General features: G+C 37.2%; 1 protein-coding gene and 1 long non-coding RNA gene across 5 annotated transcripts in view; one reads left to right on the forward strand and one right to left on the reverse strand.

The window, feature by feature from the left end:
• Positions 1–6,480, reverse strand: part of arid1b (AT-rich interactive domain 1B) — a 101,956-nt gene extending 95,476 nt beyond the window's left edge. For all 4 annotated transcript variants that reach the window (XM_073817152.1, XM_073817150.1, XM_073817151.1 and 1 more), the window contains exons 1-2: positions 5,449–6,480; positions 927–1,115 (exon numbers count right to left, since the gene is read on the reverse strand). In XM_073817152.1, coding sequence (XP_073673253.1) covers positions 927–1,115; positions 5,449–6,480 — 1,221 coding nt within the window. The remainder of the gene's footprint in view (positions 1–926; positions 1,116–5,448) is intronic.
• A 1,041-nt stretch (positions 6,481–7,521) lies between these two features.
• Positions 7,522–10,523, forward strand: LOC141283833 (uncharacterized). The gene is made up of 4 exons (XR_012338226.1): positions 7,522–7,654; positions 8,576–8,709; positions 9,060–9,162; positions 10,057–10,523. It is a non-coding gene; the product is annotated as an uncharacterized lncRNA (long non-coding RNA).
• The last annotated feature ends 2,937 nt before the right edge of the window (positions 10,524–13,460 follow it).

A 13,460-nucleotide genomic window follows, 5' to 3' on the forward strand; every position in this document is an offset into this window, starting at 1 on the left:
ATTTAAATAGTCTAAGAGCAAAGGGAAACTACTATCAAGTAGTTCACAGTGCTTCATGGGAATAGGCAGGCACTAAACAGCTCTTTTGGTGTGACTTGCTTGATTTGACTGTCTGATTGGTGGAGATTTCTTTGAAAATTATGATTTTTCACCAGGAATTCTAATGTTAAACATGATTACTAAAAAATAAGTCGGAATAATGGAAACTGACATATACAGTCATTAAAAACCTGCAGCTCACAGTAGGTCTGTCTTTAAAGGTTTATACCTTGTAGTTTAAAATCTATACCCTTATGGTGAAATTAAATGGAATTTCTACTTTCAGAACCTGGCTATTGTTATCTACAAGAATATCCCTCTCACTAATACTAAATGCCTCCTAGAAATAGAAAATTGTAGGTTTAAGAATGTGATGTGCACTGAAGCTTATTGGCTTATTCAATAATAAGGTCAAGGCTCTTCAAAACGTTGCCCCCGACTTCCTGTTTCAATAGAAAAGCTGTCAACACATGACTGAAAATTGTCAGCTGTCGCAATTTCATGGGGTCTTCAATAAACGAAAAGGTTTATGGGAAGGTGTGCATTGAATTCTGTGAAATATATGACACATTCAGTAGAATTTAGCACAAGCCTTGTTATAAGTGATTTACTGTGCATTAATATGATAACAAAGACTCTTTCACATGATGTGTCAACATTTCCCAATGCACTGAGCTCTACAGACTGAAGCATCAAGCACATGACAATATGAGGGTGGTGCATGGCCAAAATCCAAAAATATGCCGCATTCCTTCTAATTAGAAACCATGTAAAATTGCTTTTCCATGAAGGTTTCTGCAAAGCTTTTCACATGGAAATCAAAGCTGCATGTGACACTTGCGTTTAAAGGGGACTTTTTCTGAAACACTGAAAATCATTAGTCCTACCTGTTGCTGAGGGTACTGCATCCCTCCTATGCTCACTTGGCCACGCCCCTGCATTCCCATTGGGTATCGGTGAGGAGTGGGTGATCCGTATGGCTGTCCTGGATAAGTTCCACCCGGCTGAGAGTAGGGACTATTGCCCATCCCATACATCTGAGAACGCTTCATGGCCATAGGGTCCATAGATGCCACCTGTTGAGATGGGTGTCAACGTGTTAGCATAAAGAACAGTAATAGTGGTGATTTCCAACGTATGGCAGTCTGTGTGAACACATTTATACGACTATTATGCCTGAGCAGACTGGAATACAAATAGCAATCATAAGGTTGAGCAGTTCAGTAAATGGAGAGATTCAGGGCAACGTGCCATCGACTGATATGGGGGGGGGGGTCAGGTTTTCTCTCAAGTGTCTCATCTTTGCCAGAAAGACTGAGAGCCATCCAAGCTAATCTTCTCATGTCACTGCCAAATTCAGGCCAATTGAAGCAGCACTTACAGAAAATGTGACCAATTTGAGAAAGCCTGGGAGGCCACTATAAATGAACATTTTAAGCGTCAGCAGTCATGCCAAAGTGCTCTGCTGTCACACACACACACACACACACACACACACTTTTCTCTGACTAGACAACTATATTGTCAAATTAGAGTTTAGAGCAAAAAGAGTTTGTGTACCATTACGCCATGCCTGAAGAATTTGTAGTGGAACATTGTTGGAAGTTTCCAGGTCAATCTTACTTAGTATGCAGGAACAGTTGAAGCCATCAATGACCAGTCTACTGTTTTATAAGCATAAGCTATTTCCACCTCTAATTTATTCCTAACGCTCATCGTTGATGCACTACGATCAAGTCCATCATTAAATCACCAATTAGGTACGCGAGGTCATGCTACGCTATGAAAATAGTAAAAGCTAAATGACTTTGTTGGCATAATGTGCAGTAGTATGACTATATTCATAAAATATTAAAGCCTAGAGTGCTTTCTTGTTTTATAAAACGGTTACTACATAATACAAACATTAAGGACACAAATGTCCAATAGAACATTTTATTAATCAAATGCATGATTTCAACAGATATTATAGGTCTGGTCTCTTATATGTCAATTAAATAGGGAGGTGAGCATGGCAGGGATGCACTATTCATAAAGCCTTACTTTATTTGGAACATAAAGCTCACCAGGGACTTAATAACTACTGTACAACTAAAGTGTGTAAGCAGCTCAGAACTTCAGCTGAAGTTGCTAGTCAAAAAAGAAATTATTTTTCTTTTAACTAGTATAAATAGTACATTTAAACATAAATATTAAATATTCAGTCTTTTGGAGAAAAAAAAAAAACATTTACTTGCACCTTTATGCTTAACACATACTTTTTTTATTTTAAATTTAGTTTAGTATACTGTAAATAAATCATCAAACATAATTAAACATAATACTTTAAATACAAATATTACAGTTTAAATGTTTGGGGTCAGTTTTTACTTTTATTCAGCAAGGATGCATTCAATTAATTTTTCATTTATAATGTAATATATAAAGTAACTACTTTTTTTTAAACTTTCTATTAATCAAAGAATCCTGAAATAAAAAGCCATAACACATTCAGCACAACTGTTTCCAGCTATGTTAATAATATTTCTTGAGCAGCAAATTAGCAAATCCGAGTGATTTCTGAAGGTTCATGTGACACAACACCAGAGTAAATTTAAATTTCAAATATTAAAATAGAAAACAGTTATTTTAAATTGTAATATTATTTCACAATAATACTGTTGTTGCCATATTTTTGATCAAATAAATGCAGCCTTAGTGAGCATTAGATAATTATTTTAAAAATACTCAAAAAACTTAGCAAACTCAAACCTTTGAATGGTAGTGTAAATGACAAATATTAAAGAACCGTATGTAAAATTAATCGGAGGCAGTAAATAGACAAAATTCTATTTTGGAAATAGGTACACCAGTAACTAATACAAAAAAATGACACAAGATTAGTGAAATCTCTCGCATACTCAACATACAATAAATTTGTGAATTTCTGTCACGCTAATTACATTTTGCGCGGAGCAAGAGTGGCAGAGAAACGCACACTTGGAGGCCTGGGGAAAGTGCACCGCTTAAATGGGCTTCATGCTGAAGATAAGCCATTAACAACTCAAGTTATTCTCGTAATGCCCTTTCTCTAAAAATGCAAATGAGCATAAATGTCAACATCATCCTTATGTATGTCTAAAGAATTGAAATCTGTCACACATAACACAACTCATTGATGTAATTCAACCAGTCCACAATTTTATTCCAACCGTTACTCCTGGTCGAAGGCATCTCTAAATGTTTATTTATCCGTGGGGTACTTTTTTTTTTTATCTGGTGCAATATACTTATTATTATTAATATGTTATGACACTGCGTGATTTAGAGTGAATGGAATGCATTTACTTTATCACTAAAGAAAGGAACTATGTTTTATAAAATACTGTATAAGGAAGGTTATAACAATGTAATCAAAATTCATTTTAAAATAATCTAACAATTGCTATTGGTAGCAGAAAAAATATTTTTAACTAATAAAAACTAAAAGCAGAGGTAAATGTGAAATGAATGTGGCTGCATTGCTTGTGTTTTTGCAATGAGGACTCCACAAGACTGATGAAAGAGGCACGCTGATCTTTTTTTCTCTGAATTAATTTTAGGCAAACAGACAGATCCATTTTAACATTATTAACAGATTTTTTAAAAATTATTTCAAATTGTATAACTTGCTAAGGTTGATCCAAGATGCTCTCAACGCGTCATACAAAATTTGTCAAGAATGAATGGAAGGTGTGAGGACTATCAGGTGTCTTGGCATCTCTTCCAGTCATGTTCCTGGGCAGGCCTTGGGATTACCCTGGGCAATCCAACACAAATGTTCTTCATGTGCCACTATGAAAGCATGGCTAATCTGCATGTGTGAAGGTCAGGACAGCTCATCCATACAGAGAAGGGCCCACAGCCAAAAAGCATCTGATCGCAGATGCAGAACTGGAGAACTGAAAGCAGGCAGATTTTGCCTCTTTCTTATGATAAGCTATATATAAAAAAACGTCTATTTTGCTTTTCGTCTACAAATGTGGATTTAAAATTTAAAATAGCCAATACACATAACTGTGCAGACACTGATTATAAACAACTAACTAAAAAATCTGTCAAATTAAGTACATTGTTACACCACGTATCATTATCATTATCAGTGTTTATTGTTTAACAAAGACAAAACCTACTGCATTTAGCTGGCTGAATATTAATATATGCTAAACTATTCCAACAGATTCATCAGCTTTCCCCCTGGACCTGCATAAAAACATATTAAGCAGCAAAGTCAATTTATCACTAAAATCGAACTTGAAAAACTGTAACTTGGCCAGCTGGACTGTGAAATTTAGGGTTGTATTTTAAAACCAAGTAAGATACATTTTGCAACATTAGTCTCAAAAATTAGTGAGCTGCCAACCAAGATAGGATTTTTGGGCATTATGTTCTTAAAACCCAGTGGGCTTCCTACCTATAGAAAGGTCTCAAAACCTGATGCACAGCCTACCTAGACAGCATTTTGAGTATCACAGTGCCAAAACGTAGTGTCGCCAACCTAGTCAAATATTTGGTCATTATAGTCTCAAAACCTAGTGAGCTTCCTATGTTTTGGGATACAGCTTTAGTCACCATCTCACCTTTTAATTTCTTTATATGTTAATATGCTGTGTTTCAGACAACCAGTACGGATAATATTTTAAATATTTTAGCTAGTGAATGTGAGGTGAATGTGAAAACATTAATTACTGCATAATGAAGCCAGACGGGCGCAATGGCGCTAACACCAGCTAACAATGCTAATCAGTAGCGCTGTGTACTGAAAACACTGTCTAGCTCTTCTTTTCAGACAGACAGTGCTTACTGGTGGTCGTACGTTGAAAACGAAACCTTATCTGGAAGGTAGAATTAAAGCACAAAATCGCTTTGTTTCAATTGATCTCGGGAACGAAACGCACAAGCAGCGCAATGCTAGAATCTTCCATAATTTGAATGACACCGAACGACAGCTCTTTATCGAAACCACGGCCGATAATTTATTCAATAACATGACAACGACTTATTGGTAATAATGCTGTATTATTATACGGTCCATACGAATATATAAACAGCCCAGCACATTTGATCGCCGTATCGGGGGTCTCTTAAAGCAGAAATGAAAGTCTCAGCGCAGGCTAACTCATGCTAACACCGTTAGCACAGTCACCTTGGGCAGAACTTGACATGTTCTGCTGCCTGTCAATTCGCACACAAGCCCAAAACCCCGGAATAATATTAACTACAATGGAAGAAAACAAACCCAGCTCGCTATTTGCTTATTTATATAGACAGTTTGCACTTGATAAATACAAAAGCAGCAGACTGTAAGCTAGTATTACGGGTAGCATCGGGCCACGGCTAGACCTGCATGCGAAACTTGACACACACACATACGCAGGCTAAAACGTTCACCTGAGCTCTGCTGTTCCCGTTATTCCCAGGGCTCATGGCCGGGTGGTTTCTTTGTTGTGCTCCCCAGCCGTGGCTGGCAGCGGTGCTGTACGGGGAGCTCATTTCTTTGCCCAGACCCATACCGGACTGCTGCTGCTGCTGCGGCGGGTTACTGTAATCTTGATAACCGCTGCCATATCCGCGCATCATCGGACTCGGGGATGTCAGAAGCTGGTTTAGGGTGGGTGTAGCTCCCGAAGGGTGCTGTTGGTTTTGTCCGGGAAACCTCTGAAAGCCCCCAACATTGGCACCGGGAGCTGGGGTAACGTTAGTAGAGGCCATAGCAGCCTTGCCATGACTAGCAGCAGCAGCAGTAGGCGAATTGGTACCTGGGCCCATCATGTTCCCCTGCCGCGATGGGCTCATCATACCGTATCCAGCGCCACCGTACCCCGGCCGGTAGTTGGGATAGTGGTTGTATGGATTATTATGGTACCCTTCGTGGGAGTTTTGCACTTGATCCATGTTGCCCTGTGCTTGATGCATTAAAGCCGTCCTAGGGCTTTGTTGTCCGCCATGTTGATCAAAGCAAGGCCCTCCTCTTCCATTCCCGTAATAATGATTAAACTCAGAAACTGAGCTGTTCCCGCTTTGGGACGCGCTGCCGCTGCCTCCGCCGCCGCTGTTGTTGTTGTTGTTATTGTTGCTCGTTGGTCCAAAGTTGGAGTGCTCGTACCTGCTGCCCATCCGATCCCCCCCGGTTTTGGACGAGCGATCCTCCTCGTCACTTGTATTCAGCAAACGCGGATGGCGATCGACCTGCGTCTCCAGAGCGTTTTCTTTCCCTCCATGCTGTCGATTCCCTGAATCTCCGCGCACGGGTGTCGGGTTGATGTTGTTGTTGTTATCGTGGACGGCTCGCTGCTGGTGCTGTGGCTGCTGATGGAATGCTTGCGACTGTTGCTGTGGAGGTGTGCGATGATGAGGCGAAGGAGGGGGATCTCCGCTTCCAACATTTTTCACTTGATGATTCGCGACCAGACCCGTTTCCATACTCGAAGTCGCGGTTAAATGAGCAGAAAAGGCTGGAGGTTGATTCTCAGCGTCCGTGTTTTCGCAGAGACTATAGACGCATGCTGATGCCCATCTACATTATTCATTGAGGCAGCGCTGTACCCATGCACAGCCCCCATCACACCGATTCCTCCTCATTTACACCATTAGATTTGGGCTCGCGATTCGTGGATGGAGCCCTTGACACCGCTGTCCTGTCAGGGAATGACTGGCACGAGCTGTGAAAACAATTATTGAGGCGTTGAAACAGAGAAAAAATATGCTAAAATATGCGTTTAACTGGTGCTGTTTTGGGGGGGAGCAGAGGCGTTAATATATTTTCGCATATTCAAAAGTTTATTTGTAATACCAAACTTCCAATTCCCTCAGAGGCAAATGTGAATGTGTATAAATGTGCATAAGACCCCTACCGGAGCCCCTTTGCTCCAGCATGGCATTATCAAGCATCTCCTCCAGCTCTCCACTGCTCTGCGCTGAGTCTGCTGGAAAACGCGGACGGGATATTTTGGAATTTTGGGATGTCTATTTTCACATTTTTAATTCATGCCATTTTAAAATAGTTAATTATTGATGATTCAACTACAGCTAGGGGTCCTATACGTTCGTTACACTGCAAAGCCACTGATCTGACGTGACTTATATTTCACAAAAGGGTGCATTTACTGTTTAATGTTGGAGAGGGGCGTCTAATGCGTTAACACAAATATAGAAATGTTAGGGAGTTAATCTTTTAAATAATGTAATTATGAATGAGAAAACATTATGAATGCAAATATGAATTTAAAAAATAAAATTATGAAACTTTAAAACATATGCCATTGTAATAAGTGCACCTTTTTAACAGCATTTTTTTTATGCATTTACATTTATGTACACTCTAAAAAATGCTGGGTTATTTTTGTAAACACATTGCTGGGTTAATTGTGCTGGGTCAAAATTCTGGGTTGTTTGAGGCACTGTAAACACACAGTTGGGTTGATCATGCTGGGTCAAATGGACTATAAGGGGTTCTTTCACTATGAACACCTGGGTTGGGTTATTTTGACCCAACCGGTTTGTTTATTTTTTTCACTTCATCGAACATTCTGGATTCTTCTCTTCACTCGTCTCGTCGCCAGGCGGTCACTCACCTCGCAGCAAGCAGGATTATAAGGTAAATTAATAATATGATTATATAATTATTTACCTTTATTTTTAAAAAGGTTGTGTTTTAGAGCGTACTGATTTCACTGTTTAATGCAATATTTGATATGTCGCTGTGCGGGGTTGGCATTTTTATTCCGTGAATGACGAACGTTGTAACTTAAGCAGCCTAGCGATGTACTTTTTTGCCTCAACAATCGCTTTATTGTTATATAAAGTGTGTGTGTGTGTGTGTGTGTGTGTGTGTGTGTGTGTGTGTGTGTGTGTGTGTGTGTGTGTAGTGTTATTTGTATAATTTACAGTATACATATGGCCTTTATTTTAACGCCTTATGGAAAGAGTAGGTCAGAAATACGGGGGTAAGTTCCTTTACTGTCTGCATACTGTATTGCTTTGTAATGTTTTGTCAAAATTAGATCATTTCATACAAAAATTGATCTTTTAAGGGCATATTTTTCAAGTAAATGTTTGCGACGTGCCGAATCCAACTGAATTATCTGCATTAGCTAAAACGCTATGTCCCTTACTTTAATAATGTTAAACCACAATATGACTGGTATGTACTATTGTTTATTACTTAAATGTATTGTTGTCTTAGCTACAGTATGTAAAGTTAGACTTAATCTCTCGTGGTGTATGTGGCCGTTCACATGTCGCGTTTTTTGCGCACTGAAGTTCGTTATTATACGCTCATAATGGAAGCTCATTTTTTCCAGGCGCGGGACATGGTTGCTTAGCAACGGCAGACGCCATGGGAGAGCAAGCTGCGTTTTTGGAAAGAAAGCGACGCGTCTTGCGTTTTCACGCGTTTTTAGGCGCGGCACGTGAACGGCCCCTTACTCTTCCTCTATTTTAGTGAATGCCTGTGTTGCGTTACAAACTAGGAGACCAGTATAAACCTTAAACTTATTGAACCACATTTGTTTTTCAGATTTGATCAGATTTCACAAGACTTTAGGAAGCTATATCCAGAGGCAGACTTTTTGAAGACTGGGCTACAGTTGCAGACCTAATTCTTGCCAGTGCTCAGTGAGGTGCATTCAGAGCTGGGTGACATGACTTAAGGTAAGCTTTTTCTAATAATATGTCAATCTATAAAACAATATGCAACTGTATTTGACACACATCAACTGGTAAATACAATGGTACAGTAACACTTAACTAGTTGCTTATTAGCTTGTATATTGGCTGTTAATTAGTACTTATGAAGCACAAACTGATGCCTTATTCTGCATGAGCATATTCTACATCCCTGAATCTGACCCCATACCTAAACTTAACCTGCAGTAGTTGAATGAGGGTGGGAATTAATTAGCATTATTTAAAGGAATGAAGAAATCTTCATATGAAAGTGTTTCAGTTTGTTTTGATTATAAAATATGGTTCACAGTTTGCATATTATTCCTATGGTTTAGATGCTAAAGGGGAAAGTGCTTTCAAAGTCCTGCCCACTCTGGATAAAAGGTCTTCAGACCCACAACCACGGAATCCCGGAGGCCATTCATTGACGTACAACCTGTAAGTTTTGTTTTACGTTTTCTGCTCTAATAAGGGTGTATGTATATATATAAACACAGTGGTGGCCAAAATTATTATAACAGTTGTATTTTCACCAGCTAAAAAATGATTTTAAGTCAGTGTTTTTTATCTTTTGCTGTAGTGTGTCAGTAAGAAATATCAGTTTACATTGGCACAACAGCCAATCCACCACACAGAGATCTGATCTCATCATCATCCAGTCTGTCTGGAATGACATGAAGAAACAGAACAAACTGAGACAGACTAAATCCAGAAGAACTGTGACAACGTCCCCAAGATGCTTCAAGAGACCTACCTGCAAAGCTACCTGAAAAACTATGTGCAAGTGCACCTAGTGTAGGGCAAAAGCTGCTTTAAACACAAAAGGACGGTCAAACCAAATGTTGATTTAATTTAGTTAATCAAGGTTAATTGATTAAGAACATTTATTTATGACATTATTTTTGACAGCGTCATTTTATGACATTTTTAGACAAGTGCTTAAAACTTTTAACAGTATTGTAGCTTTGCAGTTAGGTCTCTTGGAGCATCTTGGTGACGCTTTCACAGTTCTTCTGGATGATGATGAGATCAGATCCTGTGTGGAGCACAGAACAAAAATGTCACTGGATTATCACAATTAATGGCAAAATGAATGGAAATGTAAACCGATATTTCCTACTGACACACTACAGCAAAAGATAGAAATCACTGACTTAAAACCTAATTTACTGTAGCTTGTGAAAATACTAGTGTTCTAATAATTTTGACCACAACTGTATGAAAAGTTGAGAAGTAAAATGAGCATTTATTTCATGCCTCTGTGTTTATGTTCATAAAATACACTTAACTTAAAATGTAATGTTGCAAGACTAAATGCCGTATAATTAACAGGTGGGGACCAACATGGTGGATTTGAGCCTTGGGATGAGACAACAACATTTCTAGACCTTCGCCATTGTTCCAGGCCATGCCATTGAAGCGGACTTGTTGCCTGGGAATTTCTCCAGCTTGCAGTATATCATATTGATGGACATAAGTCTTCATGTGTGAAGTTTTTTTTTGGCCACTTGTAACATGTTTTAAATTGTAAGAATTGTCTGGTGGACTCTTTGTTTGGCTTAGTTTTAATGGCACAATGTTTGGAATGATTCTAATGTGGTAATAATTCATTTTTGAGTGTTCTGCTGCTGCAATGTTGACATAAAGAATATGAATATAGTGTGCCTTGTTTACAGTTTTGTTTAAAAGAAACTGATCTACTAAAACCGTTATTTGTGTCTTTAAGGGTTGGACAAAATGTGTGACAGCTACACCTATTTGAAAACTGTATTAAAAAGAAATATGAAAACTCATTAAAATGACATTTACATATTAAATTTTTGTGTTGTGTAACTGTATTACAGAAAAACAATAATAATTTTACATTCTTTTGTGATTTATATATTATTATTGGTAAATATAAAGGTAGCAAGGCAATTAGACAATAAATAACCCAATATTTTGGTAGTTTTTAACCCAGCAACACAGTTAATCTGACCCACTGGTTGGGTCAAAGAAACAACCCAGCATTTTGGGTCAAATGATTTAACCCAGCACTTGGGTCAAAACAACCCAACGCGTGTTCTGTCCCATAGTTACCCAGCAGCTGGGTTATGGTTGGGTTATTTTTTAACCCAGCACTTTTTAGAGTGTAGGCTATCTGATATTTCTGATGCTTCTGTCCAAAGCAAATTCAAGATATATATTTTGTCCATGCATTCCCAGAAAAATGTAACTTATTTGGGGTTCCCAGTGCATATGTACAAACTTCATTCTTGCTCATTACTAACACCATTACTATTATTTCCCCCGACTGCTGATCCATATGCACAGGACGGTGAGATATTGTAGGTTTACATGGTGAGGAAACACAATGCCTTTAAAAACCATCCACATAAACACATCTTAATCAAAATATGCATTAATCAAAACATTGCATTACTGCTGCCCTTCTGCATATATACACAGAAATGTAGCATTTTCCAGATTTCTAACACTGTGATTAAAATTAAATCAACAATCAGCTACCTTAAATGTCAGCAAATCCATGCCGGATTTTCTTAAGTGCAGTTGAATTGGTCTCCATCCATTTCTCTGCAGCCCAACACATCACACAGATATGGACTGAATCACAGGATATATCATTCCGTGCTCTAGAAAAATCACAGAAAAAAATACTCTATTGTGCTTTCACTATATTATGCAGTTGTTCATTAAGTTTTATGCTGTTTTAAATGGCAAGAGCAGCTAATTTCATGCAGGAACTATATCTGTTACTTACAGATTTGTATTTCACCATCAATAATACATACTTGAGGCTTCTCCCTCAAGCAACAAATTGTTGGAATATTGCTTAAACTGCTATATCTCTGAAATGACACCTCTTAATGGGGTGATATGTGTATGGTGGAGAGGTAGGCCTGCTCTGGGGATGGCTCGGCCTGTTCAGCATGAGCAGGATGTGAAAGGACCTCCCCCAGCAGCAGTGGCAGCAGCTCAAGCACAGAAACTGGGTCAGACAAAAAAAAAAACACTCAGGCAGTCAGGCTTAGCTCCAGAGTGATGCTGTGACACTGCAAGCGTTTTCTCCACAATAGAAAAGCAACACATTCTAATACAAACTAGTAAACGACAGAAAGTCTTGTGCTTTCAAGGTCGAGCAGATGATGGGCGGAATTATTCAGAATGGAATGGAGACAGCCATGTTCTAGCAATTAGTTTTACTGTTTATAAAGTATGCATTATGTGCATGAATGTATGAATAACAGACATGCAGGTTTCAAAATGAGATCTTGTCATAGCAGTTTTATTATTAGTAATATTATCAATTTGACTGCACTTGACACTATTGGATGAGAACAAAACTTGAACTAAACTGAGACGGATAATGCTACTGTTATTGAACTGAGCTGAATCAACATACATTTCTCTCATACAGAAATGTAATATATTCTATTGCCCTATATCATAAGTGTTATTGTCATGTATGTTACCTGTAAGGTGACATATAATTTTTACATTCTCTGAAAAGATGAATGTATTTAATGTTTATAACATTTTATATGGTATTATATGTAGCAAACATACATGTCAACAATATATTATATTTATATATATATATATAACTTTATTAAAACAACATATATACAAAAATCTAAGTTTATAACTGTATGTTTTTGTAATAATTAATCATGATTACAGTTTCAAGGGAATAATTAAAAATGATGATTTTTTGTCACAATCGTGCAGCCCTAATTTAAAGTTAATATATTTTAAACATATTAAAATGGAAATTTGTCATTACAAGTGTTATTACAGGTATATATTTTTTAATTACCTTTTTTGTCCCACACTATATTAAGTGGACTTAGATACTATGTACTTACATCAAAAAATAAGTACAATGTACTTATTGTGTATATATTGTATTGCAAAACACGTTTGCTGCTATTGATATGGGAGACAGGTAAGGTTAGGGACAGGTTTGGTAGTATGGGTAAGTTTAAGGGTGGGTTAGGTGTAAGGGATAAGTCAATGGTGTAATTATAAATGTAATTTCATGATTTAATTGCAGATATTTTTAAAATATAAGTATGAAAACATGTATGTGCACAATAAGTGCATTGTACCAAATTATTAATTTAAATATAGTAGTTAAGGCCACCTAATATAAAGTGGGACCCCTTTTTGCTTTTAATAGAAATGCATTAAAGTATATTATAGTTACTATAAATGCTAGTAATTACATTTGGCAATACACTTTAAACCATATTTCAAAGCCAATAGAAGTAATTGCATTTAATATTAATTTAAACATTTAAGATTACAGTTAACATTAAATTAATAAAAAAAACATTACATTCAATTTGAAATTAAGTATAGTCTTATAAAGTATATTATTTCCACAATTAGGGCTGTCAAACGATTAAATACATGTCTATCTCTTATGTTACCTATATGATATCAACATGTATTGACAGATTTTAGAATGGATATGTACCTGACATATATTTTCAAAAATGTATTACACATGTATAAACATAAATATTTGTATGGGCTAAATATATATGCCAATATATAAAATTGTTCCCATTTCTAATAGCCTTTATTTATGTTTTTACTTAAAATGACAATATATTTCATAAATGGAAATGTAATATGTGACCCTTGCCCCTACTCATAAGTAGCATGGTTATATCTATTGCAATAGCCAACAATACATATGTATCAAAATTTTAGATTTTTCTTTTATGCCA

Source organism: Garra rufa, chromosome 13 (genome assembly GCF_049309525.1).
Source record: "Garra rufa chromosome 13, GarRuf1.0, whole genome shotgun sequence".
Taxonomy (NCBI): domain Eukaryota; kingdom Metazoa; phylum Chordata; class Actinopteri; order Cypriniformes; family Cyprinidae; genus Garra; species Garra rufa.